Consider the following 23,735-nt stretch of genomic DNA (forward strand, 5'->3'; position numbering starts at 1 on the left):
TAGTATCCGATTGAATTAGACCGAAGGGGTAGGCAGGCACTTAGATATGCTTGACAGTATGTTTATTTAGTATGTGGTATTTTGGGAAAATCACTAAGCTTTGTGCTTACATCTTTCAATTTATGTTTCTAGTACTTCCAGTTCGAAGGGGAAGGGCCCAACTTGATTGCACCACATTACTCTATGATTTCCGCACTTAGTGATTTAGGGAATTTGTACTCTGATAACATGTTACTATTATACTCTTTCGACTATTTTGATATCAGTTTCTTATGAATTGAATGAATTTAAAAACAAAATTTTATATGTATTTTTGGGACGTTACATACTTGAATTAAAAGCAAAGTCATTTTGGGTTGCCTTCAAAACTAGTAATTGTCTAGAATGACTTTTGGAGAGAGAGGATGATTTATTGGTTTATTATATGATTAATAAATATCAATAAATAATAAGTTAATATATTATGATACTAATATATTAATTAGAAATAGTATTATTTAATTAATAATTAATCAGAAATTAATTAGAATTAATTTTGGGATTAATTGGATTAATTAAAAGTGCAATGACTTAAGCTGTAATTGTTCAATAGTTGAGCAATAAGGTATTCCATAACCTTCCTATGCCTTGGATGGTTTTAGAGGCATATAGGGTTTTTAGAATATTCATTAAGGATAATTACTAATGTGGATAATTACCTAATTTGAAATAAAAGTATTATATTCAAATTAGGGTTTCCAGGGTTTCCTAGTTCATCTATAAATAGGACCTTTAGCCTACAATTTTCGGCCACTAATATTCTAAGAAGAATAGCCGAAAATTTCATCCCCTCCCCCCTCTCCTTAAGTGTTCTAATTGCTAGGGTTTGGGTACAAACCATCAGAGATATTAGATTTCTGGTGATTGCTTTCTAAGAGCTTCTTGAAGAAGGATTTGGTTGATTATTTGTAATAATAATCAAAAGGTATGTTAACCCTAATTCCTTGTAATTTTCAATTATAGTAGCGTTTCTTTAGGGTTCTTGATGTTCATAGATTGGTGCTATCAATAGAGAAAATTTAGATCAAAATAGGTTGCATGTGAACTTAATGGTTAAGTTTTTTCGCCACATGTTTTAATTATAACCTATAAAACCATCAATTATAACATCCATGGAGAGAAATGTTTTATTCTTTAAGAGAATTGTGCTATTAATTCACTCCAAACTGTATAAACACATACAATAATAACAAGTGGGGAAGATAGAACATTAGCAATCAATATCGACTAGGGAACACTATACTGATGTCTCATTGTATTGAAACACAATCGAAACACGATGGTAACGAATGACCGATACAATAATCACATTGCAATACTAGACAAATATGTAAAGATATAATCTCCAAACCCTTAAATAAATGAAAATAGATGACCTATAACTCTTTAACGATGAATATTTATGTCGGGATGGTTGAACGGAACACCAGAAACATACAAAACATTACTACTTGCAAAGAAATAGGTGCACACACATGCTTGACGACTTTTATTTGATAGACAGTTGAATCATCTTAAATATTCCCCATGAAAATAACGGGTGTTCATGGATGTTTATTGGTGATGTGTCAGAAAAGGTTTTCCAACAAGTCCGTATGCATTTATTCACGACAATAGTTATTGAGTGTTGCTTTGCATATCCCCTTGAATTAACATAAATAAAACCCCTTCTGATTTGACATAAATAATCTATTTTGATTTAACATTTTTTTTGTCATTTTCATGTTTGTTTATTTGTTTATTTTGCTTTTTTTTTTTGTTTTGTTTTATTATTATTATTATTATTATTATTATTTCATTTTTATGAACGATCCTACATATTGTTCCGACTATCATTGTATTATTTTTTCGTTCCGACTATCTCTGTGTTATTTTTTTCGTTTTGAGTAACTAGGTACTACTTTTTTGTTCGGACTAACTATGTTTGTGTGTGAGTTTTATTTAATGGCTATAAAAATCGCAACAAAATAATAACATCAAATAGTTCGAACTAAAAAAATAACACAGTGATAGTTCTAATGAAAAAAAAAACACATTGATAGTCTGAATGAAAATAATAATAATAATAACACCATGATAGTCCAAATGAAAAAATAACACATGAATATTCGGAAAAAAATACAGAGATAGTCGGAACAAAAAATAACACAGAGATACACCGAACGAAAAAAATAACACATAGATAATCGGTACGAAAAAAACAACAGAATGTTAGTCGGAACGAAAAAATAACAAAGGGTAATCTAAATGAAAAAAATAACATATGAATAATCCAAACGGAAAAATAACATAGAGATAGTCAGAACAAAAAATAACACAGAGATACACCGAACGAAAAAAATAGCACATAGATAATTGGAACGAAAAAAACAACAGAATGTTAGTCGCAACGAAAAAATAACGAAGGATCATCTAAATGAAAAAAATAACATATGAATAATCCAAACGGAAAAATAAGATAGAGATTGTCAGAACAAAAAAAAAAAAATAAGAACACAATAATTGTCTGTATTAAAAAAATAACACATACCAAATGACTTCTAACTCAGCGGTATCTGATGTTGCCTTCCCTCATTGAGGTTGAAGGTTCAAGTCCCGTCGTAGACATAAGTGGATTTAAGGTGTAGTTTAGGAGTATGTTAGATTTGCCGTTTAAAAAAAAATAATAATAACACATAGATAGTCCAGACAAAAAAAATAGCATTGAATAATTCAACCGAAGAAAACAACGCAAATATAATATGAACGAAAAAAATAACACAATGATATTCCAAACGAAAAAATAACATATTGATAACCTATATAAAAAAATAATACAAAAAGTAGTCTGAAACAAAGATAATCGGAACAAAAAAATAACACGAACGAAAAAATAATATAGTGATAATCTGAATGAAAAAAATAACAAAAAAATAGTCAAACCGAATAATAAAATGTACTTTTAATGTTAATAATAATAATAATAATAATAATAATAATAATAATAATAATAATAATAATAATATTATGTATTTATTAAAAAAACAAAAATAAAATAAAATAAAATAAAATAAAATAAAATAAACAAAACATCACATGGGGGGGGGGGTGGGGGAGGGGTATGTAAAGAAAAGACAAAATTGCAAGAATGGTCCCTGTGGTTAGGTCGAAATTGCCACTTTGGGCCAAACAGGTTTGGACTAGCAATTATGGTCCAAAGGTTTTCATTTTCTTGTCATTTTGGTCCAATTTACTTTAAACTTTTTTGTAATGACGATTTTGCCCTTGGATTTTGTTTTTTTTTTTTTTTGTTTTTTTTATTTAAATACTTTTATAATTAAAAAAGTAAAAAAAATAAGTCTCTCTCTCTCTCTCTCTCTCTCTCTCTCTCTCTCTCCCTCCCAAAACCATTTATCGTCCTTTTTTTCCTTACTAGATAAACACCACCCAAACCACCGGAGTCGGCCGTCATAACCAATAGTGTCGGAATCCTAACTCCACACATCTCATCTCCGCCACCCCCTCTTCAACGATTTAATCGATGGCCATTACCTGTTTCCACTTCCATTTCTAGTTTTGATTTGGGGATTTAAGTTCGTTGAGGAGGGTTTGAAAAGTAATTGCTAGGATTCTTTTATGAAATCGGTGCTTCAAGCTCTTCCCCTGTCAAACAATAAATTCAAACACCCAAACCAAACACCCACTGATTTCTATAAAAAAAATGAAGGCAAACAGCCGGAGCTGTTGCCTCGTTTCCAACCTCAACGACTAGCTGGAGACCCTTTCCCTTAATCAGATTCTTTCAAATCGAAAAAAAAACGGAGATACCTTCTGCGTTTGAACTCCAATCACCTAACAATCTATACTCGAACCTTTTCTCATCCTTCCGTCGATCCTTGCTAATAAACTGTCCCCACCGGAGATGCCTCCCTTCCTCCTTCGCACCTTACAGTTAGATGGAAACGAGCGAAACTTTGCTACTTCTTCACGCCTTCGTCACTTCGGTCTAGTCGATCCCACAGACAATCTCGGCCTGCAATTCCACCGACGAAGCCTTATGCTCCATTCTGCCAACGTCGTTGATTTTATCTATGTTGATTCCTTCGTGTTCGACTTCCTTTCGTTTGACAATCAGACAAAAACGGGGGCATATGAGCCCTAATTTCATTAAGTTCGACCACTTAATTGTATCTCATGAGATCCCTTTTTACATAAAAGCCCTAAATCATTTTGTGTTTGAGAGAGAGAGAGAGAGACGTATTTTTTATTTTTCTTTTACTTATAAAAGTATTTAAATAAATAAAAAACTGAAAAAATAAAATCCAAGGGAAAAATCGTCATTACAAAAAATTTTAAAGTAAATTGGACCAAAGTGGCAAGAAAATGAAAACCTTTGGACCATAAGTGCTAGTCCAAACCTGTTTGGCCCAAAGTGGCAATTTCGACCTAACCACAGGGACCATTCTTGCAATTTTGTCTAAAGAAAACCTAGTTATTTTGTTAGAATATAGTTGTGTGAAAGTATAGTTTCACGACAAAATTGCAAAAATGGTCCCCGTGGTTGGCAATTTTATGTGCTTTTGGTCCAAAACGAAACGTTGGTGCACAACTGGTCCAAAACTGGATCTTTCTATCGTTTTTGGTCCCTATCTAGTTAAAAAGACCAATATGCCCTTATATTTTGTTTTTCCAAATTTTCATTTATATTAATGTTTTCAGCTAATTGAAAATACAAACAAACACACAAACACACACACACGCTCTCTCTCTCTCTCTCTCTCTCTCTCTCTCTCTCATTCTGTCTTTGACTTGTGAAAGTCAAATGGACTTATGAGGAAACATGCTAAAGCACTTTCCTTCCCTGATCAAATTGAAGCCATATATAAGTGAATGAAAGAAAATTAATCAATTCTTCTTTTTCTCCTCGTAACCATTTACCACCTCCATCTTCTTGAAATGGTGATAAATATAGGGCATAACCCTCTAAAGCCTCACGAATCTACAGCCCCAATTCATCAGTTCTGAAACACCACCATTTCACACCCCTTACCCCACCATCGGACCACCTTGCATCACTCACTATTGACCAAAATCACCACCAAATACTACCCAACCTTCATGTTTTCTATTTACCTTTCTTCCTTCACTGACGAGAACAAGCACTACCAAGGAGTGGTGTTGTTGTTGTTGTTGTAACCATCGAACACCACTAAAAACCACCATCGGTGGCTTTTGAACACCGTGAAGCACACCAATAACCCACCACAAACTCAACCTTATATCCCCTACAATTAGATTAATCAAACACTACCCAAGCACCCTCAAACAACACCAGTCGCCATCCATAGTTCCTCCAACCACCTCCTCCCACCAAGGTTGCCGGAAAAACGAGAAAGAAGGAAACCCGAAAACCCACTGCCACCATCCTCCATAACTGTTATTGTCGAAATCCTTTCCCTTTCATCTCCAACTCGTCACTTCCATCGAGCAGAAGCAGGAACGAAGCAGCAAGAGACCGCCAGAGCAGCGTCCTGCCGCACGTCGCCACCAGCTACCGCTGCAAATTTCTGAATCAAAATCCAAATCCGGATAAATCAGATCTAGTTGAGAGGATACGAAGTCGATTTCAAGGATATGCGATTGACATTCCCCTCCTAATTTGAGTGGTCGATGACATCGGCTTTAGGGTTCTTCAGTTGTGCTAACAAACCCTCATTCAACCTTCCTTCTTCAAAAAAAAATCGTTTATTCTCTCTTAAAAAATTTCAAACAATCTCTTCACAATGTCCCCTTAATCCTAACCCGAGAGAGAGAGAGAGAGAGAGAGAGAGAGAGAGAGAGAGAGAGAGAGAGAGAGAGAGAGAGAGAGAGAGAGATGGGTGGGGGTGGGTGTAGTAATTTCTTTTTCTTTTTCTTTTAGATAAAATAATAATAAGTTAAATAAAATAAGTTAAAATGAAATATTTAAGGGCATATCGGTCATTTCAGGTGAGGTATGGACCAAAACCACATCAAAATACCAACCATAGGGACCAAAAGCACACAAAATATCTGAAATTGGACCACTGATACACCAACGTTTCGTTTTGGACCAAAAACACATAAATTTGCCAACCACAGGGACCATTTTTGCAATTTGTATACACTTAATTCTAGTTTTTATGTATTAACCATTCTTGTTTTCCTTTATTAATATCTAATTATTAATATCTAATACCAACCAAATAGCCAACAAGGCATCATCAACATAAACAAATCCCTTCAATCTCATAAACAAATTTCTACATTTATATTAAAAAATTATGATAAAATTTCATCTATTTATTTATTACTATTAATTATCTTCATGGAAGAAGTGAAAAGACTATTTTACCTACCACGAGAATGACGTGCCATGCACGTGGCCATAGATGACGATATTCCCCGTTTGCTCCTTCCCCCTTTTCATACCAGCCAACAAGGCATCCGTATCATCAACCAACCGCTAAAGTTGTGGTCCAATTTACCCTCACTTTTCTTCTTAATCTACCTCCAAACCTACCCTCGCCACGTTGACTTCCTTCTATTTTGAAAACGTCAAAGGACTTAATCGTCATTATAGCAAAATATATACCCACCAGCTGCAATTTGCAAAGGCAAGTCTGTATCCGGAAGCTTCTGTTCTTCGATTTTTGGTGTTTTCTTTTGACCTTTGAATAAAAAAAACCCCTTCAATTTCTACTAGGTTACAGCTATTATATATATTTCATTACATCTCTTTCGTTGAATTCGTCGTAGTTTGCATCCAAGGATCGTGATTCAGTTCCAGTTCGTTGTTTATTGCTTCGGTATGTTTCTGTTCGTTTTTCGTTCATCGTTCTTCACATCAATTTGTATAATTCTGCTTGTTTGTTTTCGAGTTTTGCTGTTTAATGGCTTGATTATCGGTTTACGTATGCTGAATTTTGTTGACTGATGGAAAAGTTGTTAAATGGAATGCTTGATCCAAAATCGTAATATGTTTGTGTTTCTGATTAGTATAATCAGTTGTTTTGTTTGAAGCTTATTGTAGTTTTTCTGGAATTGGATTTCGATCTAAAATTTCTGTTTTGTTTTGCAATTTTTGAACAGTATGTGCTACTTTTCACTTTGTATTTTTGTTCTAGTAGTGTCTAGATCATTTTACATTGATAAAGGTCAAGATGTTTGTCTTGTTGTTTGTCTTTTGGCTTTAAGAATTTCTAGAAAATTTCAAGTTAGATGTGCAGTTAGTACAAGTGTTAATAGTAGTCTTCATCAACATGTCACTCTCACACCAGTTTCTGTAAAGCTTAAAACACAATTTGTACTTCAAATTCAATATATGTACTATGTGTTATGCCATATATAAAAGGCATAATGGAATATATAATCAAGTGCTTTCTTACAGGATTTTCTTCTGAAAGAATTCAGACTTAATTAGAATGCGTGCACCATCATTGTTTACACAATGCTTGCCTGGATTGGTGCCCCATGACAGGGTAGCTCAAAGCATGTCCATCACATCTGATAAGGAGATGCATCTGCCTTCACCAGCTGTTGAGATTCTACCCTCTAAGGTACTTTACTTTCTGATTTTCTCCACTCTACATGAAACATCTTGGGATTTTGGGTTTAAAATGCACAACTTTTCTCTCCACAGATGAGATACCCTTACAGAAATGCTGTTGAAAACATAGATTGTCAAGAAGTTAGCCTCTTCAAGGTGCAATATATATTATCCCCTCATATTATATCTACTAACTGCTCATTTCCCAGATTCTGTAGTAGTGACTTAATGCTTTTACTTTATTTTCAATGTAGGGAAGAGTTAGTGTCTCAGATATTATAGGTTCAGAGTTGAAATCATCAAAACCTGATGGTAACTAACTAACTAACTACAATCTTGAATTGTTTACTATAAAAAATGAATTGTTATATTCTGGGAATCTAACATGATTTTGTTGCAGCATCTTTGAAATCCTGGGATAGCTCATTTGATCTTGTTAACATCCTTAAGCATGAGATTCGTGATGGACAGTTGAGCTTTAGAGGCAAAAGGGTACTTGAGGTATATACTCAGATTATTATACTATTTTCTTTTTTCTGATTCACAAGATTACCCTAATTAAATATCCTTCTCTTTTCTCCTTTTTACAGCTTAGTTGTGGCCATGGAATCCCAGGGATCTTTGCTTGTCTAAAGGTACAATAATCTTGGATAAAAAAGACTTACATTTAATCATTTATTTACTAAGGTACATTGGTATTTCAGGGAGCTTCAACAGTGCACTTTCAAGATCTAAATGCAGAAACAATAAGACGTACAACAATCCCAAATGTCATGTCTAATCTTGAACAAGAAAAGGATAAACAAAGCAAACAGCCTGAAACTCCACTTACTCCATCAAGACAAATTCTCTCTCCAACAGTTCACTTTTATGCTGGAGAATGGGAAGAGCTTCCTGGAGTTTTGTCTGTTGTAGAGAAGAATGTTCTAGAAGCATCACCAGTAATGAACCTTAGTTTCTCAGAAGATGATTTTATCGATAGGTGTAGCTACAGCAGCCATGATGGTAGCATCATGGGACAAGAACATTCTTCTAGAAAGTCAACTGGAAGTAGGGTGTGGGAGAGGGCTAATGAGAGTGATGTTGGAGGTGGATATGATGTTATATTGATGTCTGATATTCCACATTCGGGAACTTCTTTAAAGAAGCTTTATACACTCATTAAAAAGGTCAGTTTCTATATTGCAAAAGAATATTTGAATTTCATTTAGGTTTCTGATTTATTAATTTTCTTGATAATCAGTGCTTGAAGCCTCCTTATGGAGTAGTATTCATTGCTACTAAAAAAAATTATGTTGGGTTCAACAGCACAGCTCGACAACTAAGGAGCCTGGTAGATGAGGAGGGCATTTTTGGAAATCATTTAATTAAAGAAATGACAGATACGGAAATTTGGAAGTTTTTTCTTAAATGAACATATGATTAAACAAACACCCACACAAAGTAATTAGTAAGATTGCTAATCTTTCATTTTTTTTTTATAATCTTTGGTATAGTTGCATGTCTAGAGCATTTTGCTTATATGTTCACTTTATAATTTGATTTATAGTTAGAAATAAATAATGCTAGGCTTCCAATTCTGTTGTCTTGTGTTACCATTTTAATTTCATTTTTGAGCTCTACATTTTGATAGTTAGTGATCCTTTTAGTTTTTTTTAATTAGATAGCATGTGTATTTTTTTTTTCCTTATTTGTATGATGAATTATTAAGTTTATGCGTACCATTACTCCATTACACCTTGCTACATATTTACTGTATTTGTTTTCTTGTTTGTAAAATGTATTATTACTAGTAACAGGTAATGTAAATAACAAAAAAAAAAAAAAAAAAAAAAAAAAAAACGGTTTTGGATCGGTCTCGGTCCAGTTTTCTTTTCTTTTAGGCCAGTTTCAGTTTGGATCGTTTTTTTCCTTTTAAAATTAATTTTTTTTTATTATAAAACAACTTTTTACATTATCATTTTGTAATTAGTATTAACAAAAAGCTTAGAGAAACTTCTAATAAAAGTTACAAAATTTCACCAACTTTTTTATATAACCGCCATATCTACGGTTATTAGTTACATTTCTATCTAATAAAAACATATGGGACTAGGAGTAAAAATGAATTGCCCAACGATTCGGATTAGACTGTATGGTTCACATTATGTTGGATTTTGGATACTAAAATGAAAACCATATAATCTTTCCAATAACAAAAAAAAAAATAAACATTAAATAAGATTGGTAAGATGACGATCATGTCCTTAATGAATTAATTTCGATCCAACGCTCCACTTTTAGTTCTCGGGAAACTTTGAGTTCTCAACCGATCTCAACCCTATATATATATATATATATATATATATATATATATATATATATATATATATATATATATATATATATATATATATATATATATATATAGGGTTGAGATCGGTTGAGAACTTAAAGTTTCCCGAGAACTAAAAGTGGAACGTTGGATCGAAATTAATTCATTAAGGACATGATCGTCATTTTACCAATCTTATTTAATGTTTATTTTTTTTTGTTATTGGAAAGATTAATAAAAGTTCTAAAAATTAACATAAAAAAACAAATTTCATATTTAAAAAAATAATAATAATTTTCGTTTTTTTCAATGGAGATTTTTTTAATTTTTTCAGAAAAAATGAATTTTCAAAAAAATGATTTTTTAAAAACTGCAATTTTTTCAAAAAAACTGCAATTTTTTTTAAAAAAACTGTATTTTTTTTTTCAAAAAAACTGCAATTTAAAAAAAAAAACAGTAATTTTTCAAAAAAAAAACTGCATTTTTTTTCAAAAAAAAAAATCTGCAATTTTTAAGAAAAAACTGCAATTTTTTTAAGAAAAAACTGCAGTTTTTTTTTATAAAAATTGCAATTTTTTACAAAAAAAAACTGCATTTTTTATTAAAAAGTAAATTTTTAAACATCAGTATATTTAAAAAAAACTATAATATTTAAAAAAAAAACTCTAATTTTTTAGAAAAAAATCAACGTTTTAGGTGCATATATACATATTTTTTAAAATGCATATATGAATATTTTCTTATACAATCATATTCGTAAGTAAATCATAAAAAATCTCAATTTTATTAATCAATCTATAAACATAATACTACAAGTATTTTATTCAATACAAAATAAAATATAAAAAAAACTACAACGATTCACAATACTATCATTTCTTCATATCAAGATTTTCATATTTTCTTCAATTTATCACTTTTCACCTCTTCAATTTTTTCCACAAATTCTTCAAATTCTACAAGAAAATTAAAAAAAAAATGATTAATGCAAGAACACTCACAAAATTGTACATGTATATATCATGTAAGATTCACATGAGATTATATCATCTGATTATATAATGTGTATCTTTTAACTATCATGTGAATGTATCTTTTAAGATTCACATGAGATTATATAATGTGATATTCACATGTGATTCATATGTGAATTACATGTGAATCACATGTAATTCATATGTGAATTATGAATTACATGTTATTTACATATGAATCACATGTAATTCATATGTTTTTCACTCGTGATTTACATGTGAATCACATCTGATTCATATGTAAATTACATTGATTTACATGTGAATCACATGTAATTCATATGTGAATTACATGTGAATCACAAGTGATTCATATGTGAATTACATGTTATTTACATGTGAATCGCATGTAATTCATATGTGAATTACATGTTATTTACATGTGAATCGCATGTAATTCATGTGTTTCACTCGTGATTTACATGTGATTCATATGTGAATTACATGTAATTTACATGTAATTACTATGTGATTTACATGTGGATCACATATCATTCATATATGATTTACATGTGATTAATATGTGAATCACATGAGATTTACATGTGAATCACATATGATCTACATGTGAATCACGTGTGAATCACATATAATTCACATGTAAATATATGAATCACATCCAAATTAATACAATGGATATTATATACGACAAAATAATTAAATTTGGATAATAATGTAATGAGTTGTTGCAAGATAACTAATTATTGAGATATATGTAAAATTTCCTAACTATCCCTATCTTTTAGCAAATGATTACTCATTTTTAAAATTCACATCTAAAAACTATCTAGGACCCATGTCATAAATAAAAGAACAAACCTTAATAGGTGTAGTGCATAAATACAGAGGGCTGACTCTTGAGTTTTCAGGGAAGCAGGTTGAATGCTGAAAACAATAGACTATCAGGTCTATTTTTTGCTCGGAAGTTCTCCTCCTGATGGAGCTAGATATGTGATTTTCTTCCTGAAATTGTAAATACAACACAAAATTAATTTGTATTCTATATTTAATATTTAATAAGTTCAGAGCTCTCAATCAAACCTTGGAATATCAATATCAGTGATCCAAATAAACCCAGCTATGTTGCTACATTCAAAGCAAATAAACCAAAACAATAGTAAGCACCATATATAATAAGTTCTATTAAAACAATTTTAAAGAATACCTTGAAAGAATCTGAACTTGTTCTTTTGCAAAAGAGACAGCAAGAACTAAATTGAGCAAATCCCTGTTGATGTTTACAGGAACTTGTGAGCTGCCTTCTTCTAAATCATATACTTAAACTTCAAGTTTGAACTTAAATTAATTATATTTCCATTTCATTTCTTTATTAGGATTATGAGGCCAGGAGATACATTGATCAACCAGTTGAAGTTCCTGTAAGTTGATTATTTGTTCTATAAATTCTGTTATTTGTGCTTATTATGGGATTTACACATTTTTATTATGCTGTCAACAGAGTCGAATCACAACAGAGGAGTACTTGATGAAGCTGGATGAAGCACTTGAGGTAATTAAGTTTTTTTTAAGTATGAAAATCACTTGAGGTAATCACCACTTTCTGTTCTTGAAATCGAATGAATAAGTATCTTAATCAGCAATTTGCAGAGGCATAGAAACACAATAGTTCAAATCAAATGGACTAACTAAAACCTATCACTTTGGCATTGGGCTTAATGATGAACAAAACTTGATTGAATATATACAGAGGAGGCATTAAGATGTATCTTAGAAGACTAATTCGAGTCTAGATTAACACATCTCACCAATCGAAAAAGGAACTCGTCTGTCAGGGGATTGTGAGAACCATCGGTAAAATCCTCTCCGTTCCAAAAGTACAGTTTCAGTGATTGAAAAAGTGAAGAAGATACTAGAGATGGTGTCGACATGTACCGAAGGACGGACCTGCGTTGCGATGAGCAATAATCGACTTTATGTGTGTGATTTTGATCACTTGTGCTAGAAATCGATGGTGATTTCATTGAAATCGGCGATGATATTGTTGAAAATCGACAATAACTGTGGTCCTTCATCGATCTTCAGCGCATGTGTGTGAGTCTGATCTTCAGTGGGGATCTCTTTCTGTACGACGTGATTACACATACTTCGGCTATCAAAGATCCATCATAATACTGTCGCAATTGAAGATGAAAACTAATGACATCGATCTCTTAGCTCGTGGATTCACCATCGATGATACGGAGGATAAGGACCATGGATTAGTAGTCTTCACCTTACCTGATTCAATGAATAACGGAGACATTTGACGGAGGAAACCATAGATGTCAGGCGATGGTTCTGGATTGGGGAAGGATCGACGATGAATTTGTAAGAGAAAGAGGGATGACGGACAAAGACGATGAGGGATTTGAGAGCGGCATCGATTGATTTGGGGGATAATCTCTTCAGTACCATAAATGCCCTTCGATTAATTTCAGAACCATACCCCCGTGTTTAATTTTCCCATTTATTTACAAAAACGCCACCGAGCATCCTAACCTTTTATTATTTTGATCTAACGGCTCACAATCGGTTCTCGGGTTCTCGGGAAACTTTGAGTTCTCAAATGATCATTTCTCTCTCTCTCTCTCTCTATATATATATATATATATATATATATATATATATATATATATATATATATATATATATATGGAAAATACCGGCTATAGACATTTTTTGGGGTTGAATTCCAAAATTTAGACACAAAATTGAATTTTTGGGCATAGACATGGATTCCGCGGAGGTAGCTCCGCGGAATCCACTGTAGCTCCGCGGAATGGTAAAATCGTAAATTAATGAGGGAATTAAAAAAAACTCAAGATCCATTTCGCGGAGCTACCTCCGAGGAATGAACTCATTCCGCGGAGGTAGCTCCGAGGAATCAATCTTCAGATTTTTTTTTTCAAATCGATTCTTCGGGGTTTATATTTATTCCTCAACTAATTATTTTCAAGAAAAGATTATGATAATATGAATTTTTTTTTTTGACATTGTTTGGAATGAATGTGAGGTGAAAAAAAATTGGTCTTTTAATTGAAGATCTTTAGATAAAAGAATCATTGGGGTGATTTTTTTTTCCTGAAGATCCATTCCTCGGAGCTACCTCCGCGAAATGAGTTCATTCCTCGGAGGTAGCTCCGCGGAATGGATCTTTATTTATTATTATTATTATTATTATTATTATTATTATTATTATTTTTAAATTCCCTCATTTATTTACGATTTTGCCATTCCGCGGAGCTACAGTGGATTCCGCGGAGCTACCTCCGTGGAATCTATGTCTATACTCGGAAATTCAATTTTTTGTGTCTATATTTTGGAATTCAACCCCAAATAATATGTATACCCGGTATTTTCCCACATATATATATATATATATATATATATATATATATATATATATATATATATATATATTCATTTTAAACCTACTTTTTATTAAAATATCCTAACATCTTCTAAATTTTTCCGTGTTGGAGATCAATGATTTTGCACTTGCTAATTTGGAGATCAAAGGTTTTGTGTTTGCTAAGTGAAGGTTCTATGTCTGTTAATTTGAAAATGAACAACAATGCAATGACTAAAAACTTTGTCGACTCTGCTATCATTGATATAGTTATTTATGGGAAAAAAACAAGTCTTAAGGAAGCTAATTAAATTATTATGGATCAAATCACTTATGAGATTGAAAATATCGAACGGAAAACATGAAAACTGAAATTAAATATCCAAATTTCTTGTGATTCTTAAAACAATCTAAGATACCAAACTAGTTTTGAAATGATTATTCTTCACATGCTACATTCTTCGTTGACTCTACCAATATTGATATGACTATTGATGATGCAAAGTGGTGCTCCTTGGGTAGTTTCGATGGGATTACCGCCTGTAATCGAACCCCATGACACAAAAGGTAAACTCGTCAGGCGTTCTCCAGGAGGTGATCCCGGAAGGATGCTCCAACGGCCAAGTTATCTATGAGAGAGTAGTAGTGAAAGTATTAGCCTTAAGGACCTTAATGTTGAGAGTGTGGCTATCGCCCTTATATAATTAGTTCATGGGGGATGTTGGTTGTGGTGCGTGAACCACTAAGGTTGTCGACTAATACCGCTTTGTCGCTAGGCGACTTTCCCGTCGTAATCCGGCCGAAAGAGGGTGTTAAAAAGTTGTCCCCGTGGGCGTTGCTTTCTAGACTGGCATAGGATCGCTCCCGCACAATCTCAAGCATGTGTTTCGAGGCGTCGCCACCTGACATGGTTTGGCGTGGCCCGATGGGCCGCTATCAACTATGGGAAAAAAATTAAGTCTTAAAGGAAACTATAAGATTATTATGGATCAAATAACTTTTGAGCTTGAAAATGTTTCTAAAGGGGAAAACCTGAAACCTAAAACTAGATTTCCAAAACATTGATTGGAGTGAGATTTTTTTTTTTCTGTTTGATGTTAAGACAATCTAAGATCATGCTAATGTTAAATGTTGTTCTTCACCTCCTACAATCTCTAAGCATCATGTAAATAAGATTTTGATAAGTGTTTTGCAAGCAAGAAAGGAACATAACAACGTTTCTATTTGTTCAAATAACAATCTAATGGCTCATTTAGATTTTAATGTAAAAGTCACAAGAACGCCATAAGCAACAACAACAAGAAGAACCAAAGAATTTTGAGCTAAAACGAAAAAGTTGGTTCAAATGATTTTTTTGTCAAGTGTGAGTTTTTTTTTTTTTTTTTTTAATTTCCAGAACCTTTTTTTCCTATTACCAGAGGATAAAATGGGAAAATGTGAGATAAAAAGCATAGGTTTAAATAATTTTTTTAGAATGTATGGTTAGTTTTGTAATTAACTATTTTTATTAATAATTTATTAATTTATTGGAGTTGCTTTGTTTCTAATTATATTAAATGGTTTGGAGTCGATTATTTGATAAAACTGAATCGTTTAGTGTTAAATAACATCAACATTTTAATGGTTAATAGAAGGTAGGGTTTCTTAACCGTTCAGAGGTTTTACCAAACACGTTGAATGCTAACCAATTAAGATGTGACCTCTACGCGCCAAATGTTAAACAATTCAATCGTGGCCTCTAAATGATTCCATTTGGAGGTTATCTAATGACTTTAAAAATTACATAAGCTTTTGGAAACGTCTTGATTATTGAAATCCACATTGTAAAAATGATGCACAAATTACAATTTGGTTGGTAGGGTTCATATTTTAATTTATTTTAAACTATTTGGATGCATATTTGAAAATCAAAATCAATTTCAATTTTCTTGATCAAATGATCAGCTCAGATTTCAATTTAACCATCGAATAGAAATACAACTCTACCATTCAATTATTTTCTGTTAAGTCATCAATACTATATTGAATTTTTATTAATTGTCATCACATATCCACTCATCAATCTCTTGTTAAACTTGCATTGGGATGTCTTTAATATTCTAACAAGTCACAATAAAGGCAAATCTTTATAGTTAGTAATTGTAAGTTAGATAAAAAGTTAATGATATTTATTTGAATTTTTTTTATATTTATTATCATACTATTTACTAAATATATAAATATATATGTTTAAATGATGCTGGTTACTAAATATAAAATTCATTGTTGGTTAAATTTATTTCCATATCCACATATCCTATATATATATATATATATATATATATATATATATATATATATATATATATATATATATATATATATATATATATATATATATTAAGGAAATGAAAGTTAGGAACAGTAAACTGCATGAGAGGTTGGTAAAATTGGTCCATAAGTTTTTATATTTTCGTTTTTATATTTTTAGTGGTTCAGATTTTTGGCACTAAATCTGACGATTTTGCCCTGTTTTTCCCCTGAAAGTTAGGAACAGTAAACTGCACGGAGGGCTAACGTTGTCGGTGCTTTCCCCTGTTTTTCCTTTTCCAGGTTAATGAAGAGGTAGATATTGCTTGAACTAGTTTTTAGATTTTGTTTTTACCAGTTATCTAATATTTCATATTTATGATGTTTATAGTTATGGAATAATGTATGTGCTTTTATATGCAGGTTTTATGTGATATATTGGTGGATAATAATGGTATTAAGAAACTCCAGGTAAATAGCAATTGTGTCGGTGATGAGATTACATTTTTATTTATTTTATTTCAAATTTTCAACATGTTAATTGTTGTGTGAAATTTTGCTTCGAAACTCAAACATCAACTGTGTTTTCCCCCAATTTTCACTTTGGCTCAGTTTGAATTAATCGCTTCAATGGGTGTGGTCCGTATGTCTTCAGGATTTCCAGTCAATTTTCGCATTGAATGAGGTAAATACATTCTGATATAAAAATTAAAACATTTGAGTTGATCTTGGACATGAATTTCTGTTTATTGGTATTGAGACACAAGCATAAGCGATGCAGGTGGTTAGTCGAAATATGTATCAGCACCATGATTCATGGTCAGATATGTTTTTTGTATTACATTAAATAAACTTTCTAGGGGTATATTCAATAATGAACATGGAGGGCATTTATGCCTTTTTTTCCACATACAAATTACCCTTTTGTTGATGATTGTCATTTATGGAATTCTTCAAACCAAAATATGAGATTGCTTCACTGTTTTACTAGGAAATAGGAAGAACGGAAACAAGTTTTTACTCATCTCAAAATTCATGTAGTTCATCTGGGCAAGGATGCCGATGTATTCGTATTTTGAGTTTTATCAAGATTTAAAAAATATCTTTAAAAAGTTGCTTTTTGTTTTAGCATCCACCTGTTTCTACTTTAGGAGAAAAACAATCGGCATACCAACTATTTTTGGTTATGCCTCTATGCTGATTTGTTCGGTTTTTTTTTCATGTGTTCATGTCCAATTTTTCAAACGATTGAACCACCTAGGGACACCAAATCCCTTCTGAAAGTTTAAGTAGCCCATCTGGAATCAAAGCTTTCCTACATCAAATTACATATACATAGGAGTAAATTACAATTTTGGTTCTTGAGTCTAGCTGATATGCATTTTTAATTTGCAGCTTTTGCTTCTGAAGGCTTTCCAATCTTTGGTCCGGTAATAAGAGGTTATCCTATTAAGTGCATTTTCCATTTTTACAAGTGAAATGCCCTAAATGGCAACATACTTTCAATTTATATGTATTTTTTTTTTCCATTTTTACGAGTGAAATGCCCCAAGTGCATTCTCATTTAGGAAAGAAGAACCATGGATATACCTGAACTTCAGCATTAATTATTTATGATTTTTTTACACTAGTTTCATTTTTTTTAATAATTTAATATGTGATCAGGAGAAGATGCCACAGAAATCCCAAAAAAAGAAGTGGCAATTGAGTAATTAGATAGTAGAAAAATTGATGCATCGCCAATTGAGTATGATGTAAAGCTTGAGGAGGTTGAGTCCTTCTTTGGACTATCTGCCAGTGCCAAGGTAAAAAGGGTGCTACTTTTTCTTTATATTTTTTTGCTGAACACACATACATATCAATTTTTTAATAGTAAGAAATTTATAGAATGACTTTTTGGTGGCTAGATATGGAATATGAGATGTACTCCTAACTTTTATTGAAAATGTGTTGCAGGGATTGGATTCTAACAGTAATCATTTTTGTTGGTAAGTTTGTGTAAGTATTGAAAATGTTTTGCAAAATGGCAAAAAAGTAAATTTGCAATGTATATCATAGTCCTTTTCAGAAATTTGATTCGAGTTCAGCCGTGGAGGTTGGAAGGAAGCTTTTGTGCAGGTACCATACCTATTTATTGCATTTAGTCCAATAATGAGCTAAGTGCAAGATATAAGAATATAATTCTCTAATCTTTTCCGGTACATGGACCAATTTTGTAATGTTTTTCTACAGAAAGACCAATTATGTAAATATTTTCTGCAGCAAAGACCATTTTGTAATGTTTTTATGTCACAAAGAGAAATTCGGTAATGCTTCTCTACCATAGTTGTCATTTGTGTGATATTTTTGTGTACATGGACTATTTATGTAATATTTTTATGTATACAAACCATTTTTGTAATATTTTTCTACAAACGAACCATTTTGGTAATGTTTTTGTATCATAGGAACCAACTCTGTAATCTTTTTATCAAAAGTGACCATTATATAAAATAATTCTTCCACAAGGACCAATTAAGTAATCAATTTCTGCTTACATTTCCATTCATCCGATTGATGACAAATTATACATAATAGCACATACTTTAATTTCGATACCAATTTATGCAATGTATTTCCTTATTTGTCTCAAAAAACAAAGACATTCTGCCCTGCGTGTTACCCGTCTAGTTGTTATTAATCTTATGTTGTAAATTAATAAAAAAAATTAATATATAGTTTATGACCGATCAAACAACAAATTTAAATTGGTTTCAGTTTTTAACATGTTTATGACCGATTTTAATACGATTTTAGACCGGGTTTAGTTTTAGCCAATTTATAATTGAAATTAGTTTCGGTGTATGATTGATTTAACCGTCTTTTTTAAGACTGTTTTCAGATGAAGAACCGTTTAAATTTCAGATTGTTTTGCCCATCTATATACATTTTACAAACAAAAGCCAATGTTGATAGACATAGAGAAGGCAAGTAATTACTAAAATCACCCATACAAGTGAAGAAAACATCAAATCCCAAAGAACAAAAACCTACTACAATTATACATAATCAAACTTAAAACTTTGCAACACTCTTAATCTTAATAAGCTTCCATCCTATGACGAACAGGAGTCCTAATAACTTGCAATATCTGAACCACTTCAGCCATTGAAGGCCTACTCGAAGGTATCTGAGAAGTACACACCAAAGCCAACTTAAGAACAGGCAAAACCTCATCTTCACGATACTCCCCCATTCTCATATCAACACACTCCAACACATTCCCTTCTTCCAACATAACCCTAACTTCTTCACTAAGTATCAAAACATTATCATCCCCATATTCAATCGGCCTTCTTCCTGTTACAACTTCAAGAATCAACACCCCAAAACCATAAACATCACATTTCTCATTTACCCTTAAACTTTGACAAGCCAACTCTGGTGCCACGTAGCCCAATGCACTTTGAAACCTTTTACTCATTACTTGTTTGTCAAGTTTCGCCATTATTCTAGTCAACCCAAAGTCCGATATTTTAGGGTTGAAGTTTTCATCTAGAAGAATGTTGTTAGCCTTGATGTTGTAATGAATAATAGGTGGACGAAATGAATGGTGTAAATGGGCTAGCCCGTTTGCGGTTCCTAACAAGATCTTGAACCGGGTTGACCAAGAAAGTTGACTTGAAGTTGACGTGTCATGGAGTTTGGATTGTAAGCTTCCATTACATACATACTCTGTCACTAGAAGCTGTAATTCAGGTTTCCAGAAATACCCTTTGACCGATACAAGATTAGGGTGTCTTGCTTTTGATAAAACGCGAACCTCTCGGTCAAAATCGTCATTTGATTTCACCATGTTTGATACGATGAGATTCTTGATTGCAAGATCTCTACCTTCTTCTCCTAATGAAGCTTTATACACTGTTCCGATTATACCCCCACCGATCTCAGCTCCTTTGGTTAGTAATGATTCAGGATTCGAAACCCAACCAGGGGCAATCTTGGAATCGAACCAAACTAGCTTCCCGAAGGATACACTGCGAGTTGACCGGGATGAGCTCGAGCAACTCTCGAGGGCATTATCGACAAATTGCATCCGTTTTCTTGCGGAGATATTTAACAAAGTTATCACCAACACACCAATGGAGATCAAAACAGCTGCTAATATCGCGATAATGACTGAAACACTTAAGAATCTCCGGTGGTTGGAATGTTTTGACGATTTTGCCCCTGCTCCATTTTCATGACTTCCGATTTGGTCCCCGTATGCATACGGGTCGAGAACTAAAGGCTTTGGGACATCCATTTTACATGGTCCTTTTACGAAAGGCGAGCAAATACCGAGATTACCCTCTAAAGAACTTTCTTGTAAGCTTGGAAATATACCCCTGGATGGAAGTCTTCCTTGTAGTCTATTGTAGGATATATTTACCACTAGGAGGTTTTCTAAACCACCTAGCTCCGGTGGTATCTCACCACTTAGCTCATTAGAATCTAACTTTAGAATCTTGAGTTTTTTCAATAACGACATTGATCTTGGAATAAACCCACACAAGTCGTTATGAGACAATGTCCTGCAACATTTAAACATCAATGTCAAATTACAGTTTTGCCCCTACACATATAAAGATGCTAAGACTTACAGCAAATAGAGTGATGAACAGTGCCCGATATCGTCCGGGATGGATCCGGTCAAAGAATTTCCATCAAGTTGGAGGATTTCGAGGCTGCCCGAGTTGCATATATCGCCCGGAATCGACCCGTGAAAAGCTCCATTTCGAAGATCCAACACGGTTAAATTCGGAAAATTCCCGACATCCAGGGGCATTCTCGTCTCGAAATTATTCCATGATAAATTCAAGTATCTTAAATTGGAGAAAAGTGTCATTTCAGCCGGGATGTCACCGGTTAACCCGTTTCCCGATAGATCCATGGTCTGAAGAGCTGTGAATAACCGATTCGATCCAGGAGGGATCGAACCGGTTAACTGGTTCCTCGAAAGGTCAATCTGGGTCAACCCGAGTTCGAATAAACCTTCGGGTATGCTCCCATTGAACCTATTACCTCTTAACTTAACCACGGTTAGTTTACTCGAGTAGATTAATGTCTCGGGAATGTTTCCAGTTAAACTATTACCAGAAAGACTCAAGTAAGTCAACGACCCTAAACCACCAATCGACGCCGGTAATATTCCGGTCAAACCGTTTCCCGATACTTCCAAGTAATCAACACCCTTCAAATCCCCGATCCATTTAGGAAAATCACCGGTTAACAGATTGTTCGCTAGATTTAAATAAGTTAAAGACGAAAGACCCTTGAAAGAATCGGGAATTGTTTCTGTGAAAAGATTATTACTTAAATCCAACTTTTTAAAGTGTGAACATAACCCGATATCAGAAGGCAAAGATCCTATGAAGTGATTGTTATGTAAAGAAAGCTCTTTCAAGTAATGCAAACCCGATACCCCATTTGGTATCCGACCCGATAGCGCATTGTGTGAAAGGTCTAATGTTCTGATCCGGGTTAACAACCACAGACCCGTGGAAAAGTCTGGGTTACCAGAAAACCGGTTTTTGGAAAGATTAAGGTGGTTTAGGATAGTGCATTGAGAAATCGAATCAGGAATCGGACCTTGGAGATTGTTTTTTGACAACGAAAGTACTCGAAGAGATGAGCAGGTTGAGAAGGTGTCTACCGGAATGGGTCCTGAAAGCGAGTTGTCAGATAAATCAAGGAACTTTATCCTGCCGGAGTTGATAAGCGACGGCGGGAAGCCGCCGGAGAAAGAGTTCCCGGAAAGATTTAGGGTTTGGAGATTGTTGAGGAGAGAGAGTTGAGGGTGGAGGTTTCCGGTGAGATTGTTATGAGCAAGAGAGAGTACCTGGAGGTTTTGAAGCTTCTCGAGGCCTCTTCCGATCTTCCCGGAGAGACCTAAACCGTCGAGAGCCACCTCGGTGACTCTTCCGGTCGCCGGATTACATGTTATGAACTTCCATGAACATGGAGAGTTGTCCTCTTGATTCCATGAGGATAGATGAGCTGATGAGTCGATAATGTCGGCTTTGAATGCTATAAGCCCAAGAACATCATCATCATTATCATCATCAACACTCTTACAACATTTGAATGAAGAAACTGAGATTAATGCGAAAATGAAAAACTCAAGAAAACCCATTTAATCGTTTTCCTTTTCTACCCTTCTCTCTATCTATCTCTCTTTGAAAGCTACAACATTGAAGATGTTGTCATGTTACTGATTGTGATATATGAAGATGAAAGTCCGTCAAAAAGGATGTTTTGTGAATGGCAAGAAAGAGACAATCTAGCAAAAAGATGTGGGACCCACTTGGCCACATGTATTTTCTCGGTGATCTGAGTTCTTTGTTTCTAGCTTCATCTTTATTCTTGTGTGTTTTTCCTCAATTTAAGTATCATTATAGGGAATAACAAAAGCTACTCTTAATGTTGTACCTTTGGCATTAGTTTTTGTACCTTGTTGTTTAACATGGAGCTTTAACGAACAACTGTGCATATCTCAGTGAAGTAACTGACATTAATGTAAAGGTTCATATATGAAAGTTTCGTTTGTTGTGTAAAAACATAAAACGTTGTGGGACCCATTTGGCCACATGCATTGCTTTGGTAAATTGAGTTCTTTGTTTCTTGCTTCATCTTTATACTGATGTGTTTTTCTTCGGTTCAAATAATGCATAGGGTCAATCAAATGATGATCATGTTGTAGAATTTGGTTTAATTGTTGTGTGAAAAGTCATATTGATATATTATCATGTATGTTGATCATGTTGTACGTTTTCCATTAGTTGTTGTACCTTAATGTCTCATATGGAAATGGATAAGGTTGTGGGGTGTGGGTGCGGTCTTTACCGCACCTTTTGCCACATAGGCAGGGGAACACCGCCCCCTGACTGCGGTTTGGTGCGATTTAGGCCGCAGTGCGGTACTCTTTTGCTGCACTTTTATTCTCTCTCTCCTTTTTTATTTGTTCTCTCTCTTCTCTTTTAACCAATCACCTTCTTCTTTTTTTTTTTCTTTTTCTCTCTCTTTACCATAATCTTACTCCCTTGGTGTGGCATGAAACCACACTTGTATGGTAAAAAGTGACGTGGCGTTTATGTGGCGGGGGAGGGAGTGCGGTTTCGGTGACACCACTCCCTCCAACCACTT

General features: G+C 33.4%; 2 protein-coding genes and 1 long non-coding RNA gene across 6 annotated transcripts; 2 read left to right on the forward strand and 1 right to left on the reverse strand.

Moving 5' to 3' along the window:
- Window positions 1-6,707: 6,707 nt before the first annotated feature.
- On the forward strand, window positions 6,708-9,165 carry LOC145158133 (uncharacterized). The gene is made up of 8 exons (XM_079077070.1): window positions 6,708-6,845; window positions 7,427-7,595; window positions 7,679-7,741; window positions 7,840-7,897; window positions 7,986-8,086; window positions 8,176-8,220; window positions 8,290-8,754; window positions 8,829-9,165. The coding sequence occupies exons 2-8, from the start codon at window positions 7,461-7,463 to the stop codon at window positions 8,997-8,999; spliced, it is 1,038 nt and encodes a 345-aa protein (XP_078933196.1). The 5' UTR covers window positions 6,708-6,845; window positions 7,427-7,460; the 3' UTR covers window positions 9,000-9,165.
- A 7,617-nt stretch (window positions 9,166-16,782) lies between these two features.
- Window positions 16,783-18,881, forward strand: LOC145106628 (uncharacterized). 4 transcript variants are annotated; one of them, XR_013707612.1, is made up of 7 exons: window positions 16,783-16,886; window positions 16,995-17,042; window positions 17,184-17,256; window positions 17,967-18,011; window positions 18,237-18,376; window positions 18,528-18,689; window positions 18,804-18,881. It is a non-coding gene; the product is annotated as an uncharacterized LOC145106628 (long non-coding RNA). The 4 variants fall into 4 exon arrangements; XR_013707611.1 differs by having other exon boundaries at window positions 18,528-18,559; window positions 18,630-18,881; XR_013707609.1 differs by having other exon boundaries at window positions 18,528-18,881.
- Window positions 18,882-19,519: 638 nt separating this feature from the next.
- Window positions 19,520-22,797, reverse strand: LOC145158139 (probably inactive leucine-rich repeat receptor-like protein kinase At3g28040). Its single transcript, XM_079077076.1, has 2 exons — window positions 21,194-22,797; window positions 19,520-21,124 (listed from the first exon to the last, which is right to left on the reverse strand). The coding sequence occupies exons 1-2, from the start codon at window positions 22,723-22,725 to the stop codon at window positions 19,651-19,653; spliced, it is 3,006 nt and encodes a 1,001-aa protein (XP_078933202.1). The 5' UTR covers window positions 22,726-22,797; the 3' UTR covers window positions 19,520-19,650.
- Window positions 22,798-23,735: the final 938 nt, after the last annotated feature.

The sequence above is a fragment of the Lactuca virosa genome, chromosome 1 (assembly GCF_052849685.1).
Source record: "Lactuca virosa cultivar CGN04683 chromosome 1, Lactuca_virosa_CGN04683_v6, whole genome shotgun sequence".
Lineage (NCBI taxonomy): Eukaryota > Viridiplantae > Streptophyta > Magnoliopsida > Asterales > Asteraceae > Lactuca > Lactuca virosa.

What these genes read in the sequence shown, in the direction of transcription:
- LOC145158133 (XM_079077070.1), top strand. Translation starts at nt 7,461, where the DNA reads ATGCGTGCACCATCATTGTTTACACAATGCTTGCCTGGATTGGTGCCC. An exon ending in TTGAGATTCTACCCTCTAAG is followed by an intron (nt 7,596 to 7,678) that starts GTACTTTACTTT and finishes TTCTCTCCACAG; the next exon opens with ATGAGATACCCTTACAGAAA. An exon ending in TTTATACACTCATTAAAAAG is followed by an intron (nt 8,755 to 8,828) that starts GTCAGTTTCTAT and finishes CTTGATAATCAG; the next exon opens with TGCTTGAAGCCTCCTTATGG.
- LOC145158139 (XM_079077076.1), bottom strand. Translation starts at nt 22,725, where the DNA reads ATGGGTTTTCTTGAGTTTTTCATTTTCGCATTAATCTCAGTTTCTTCA. An exon ending in TGTTCATCACTCTATTTGCT is followed by an intron (nt 21,125 to 21,193) that starts GTAAGTCTTAGC and finishes TAAATGTTGCAG; the next exon opens with GACATTGTCTCATAACGACT.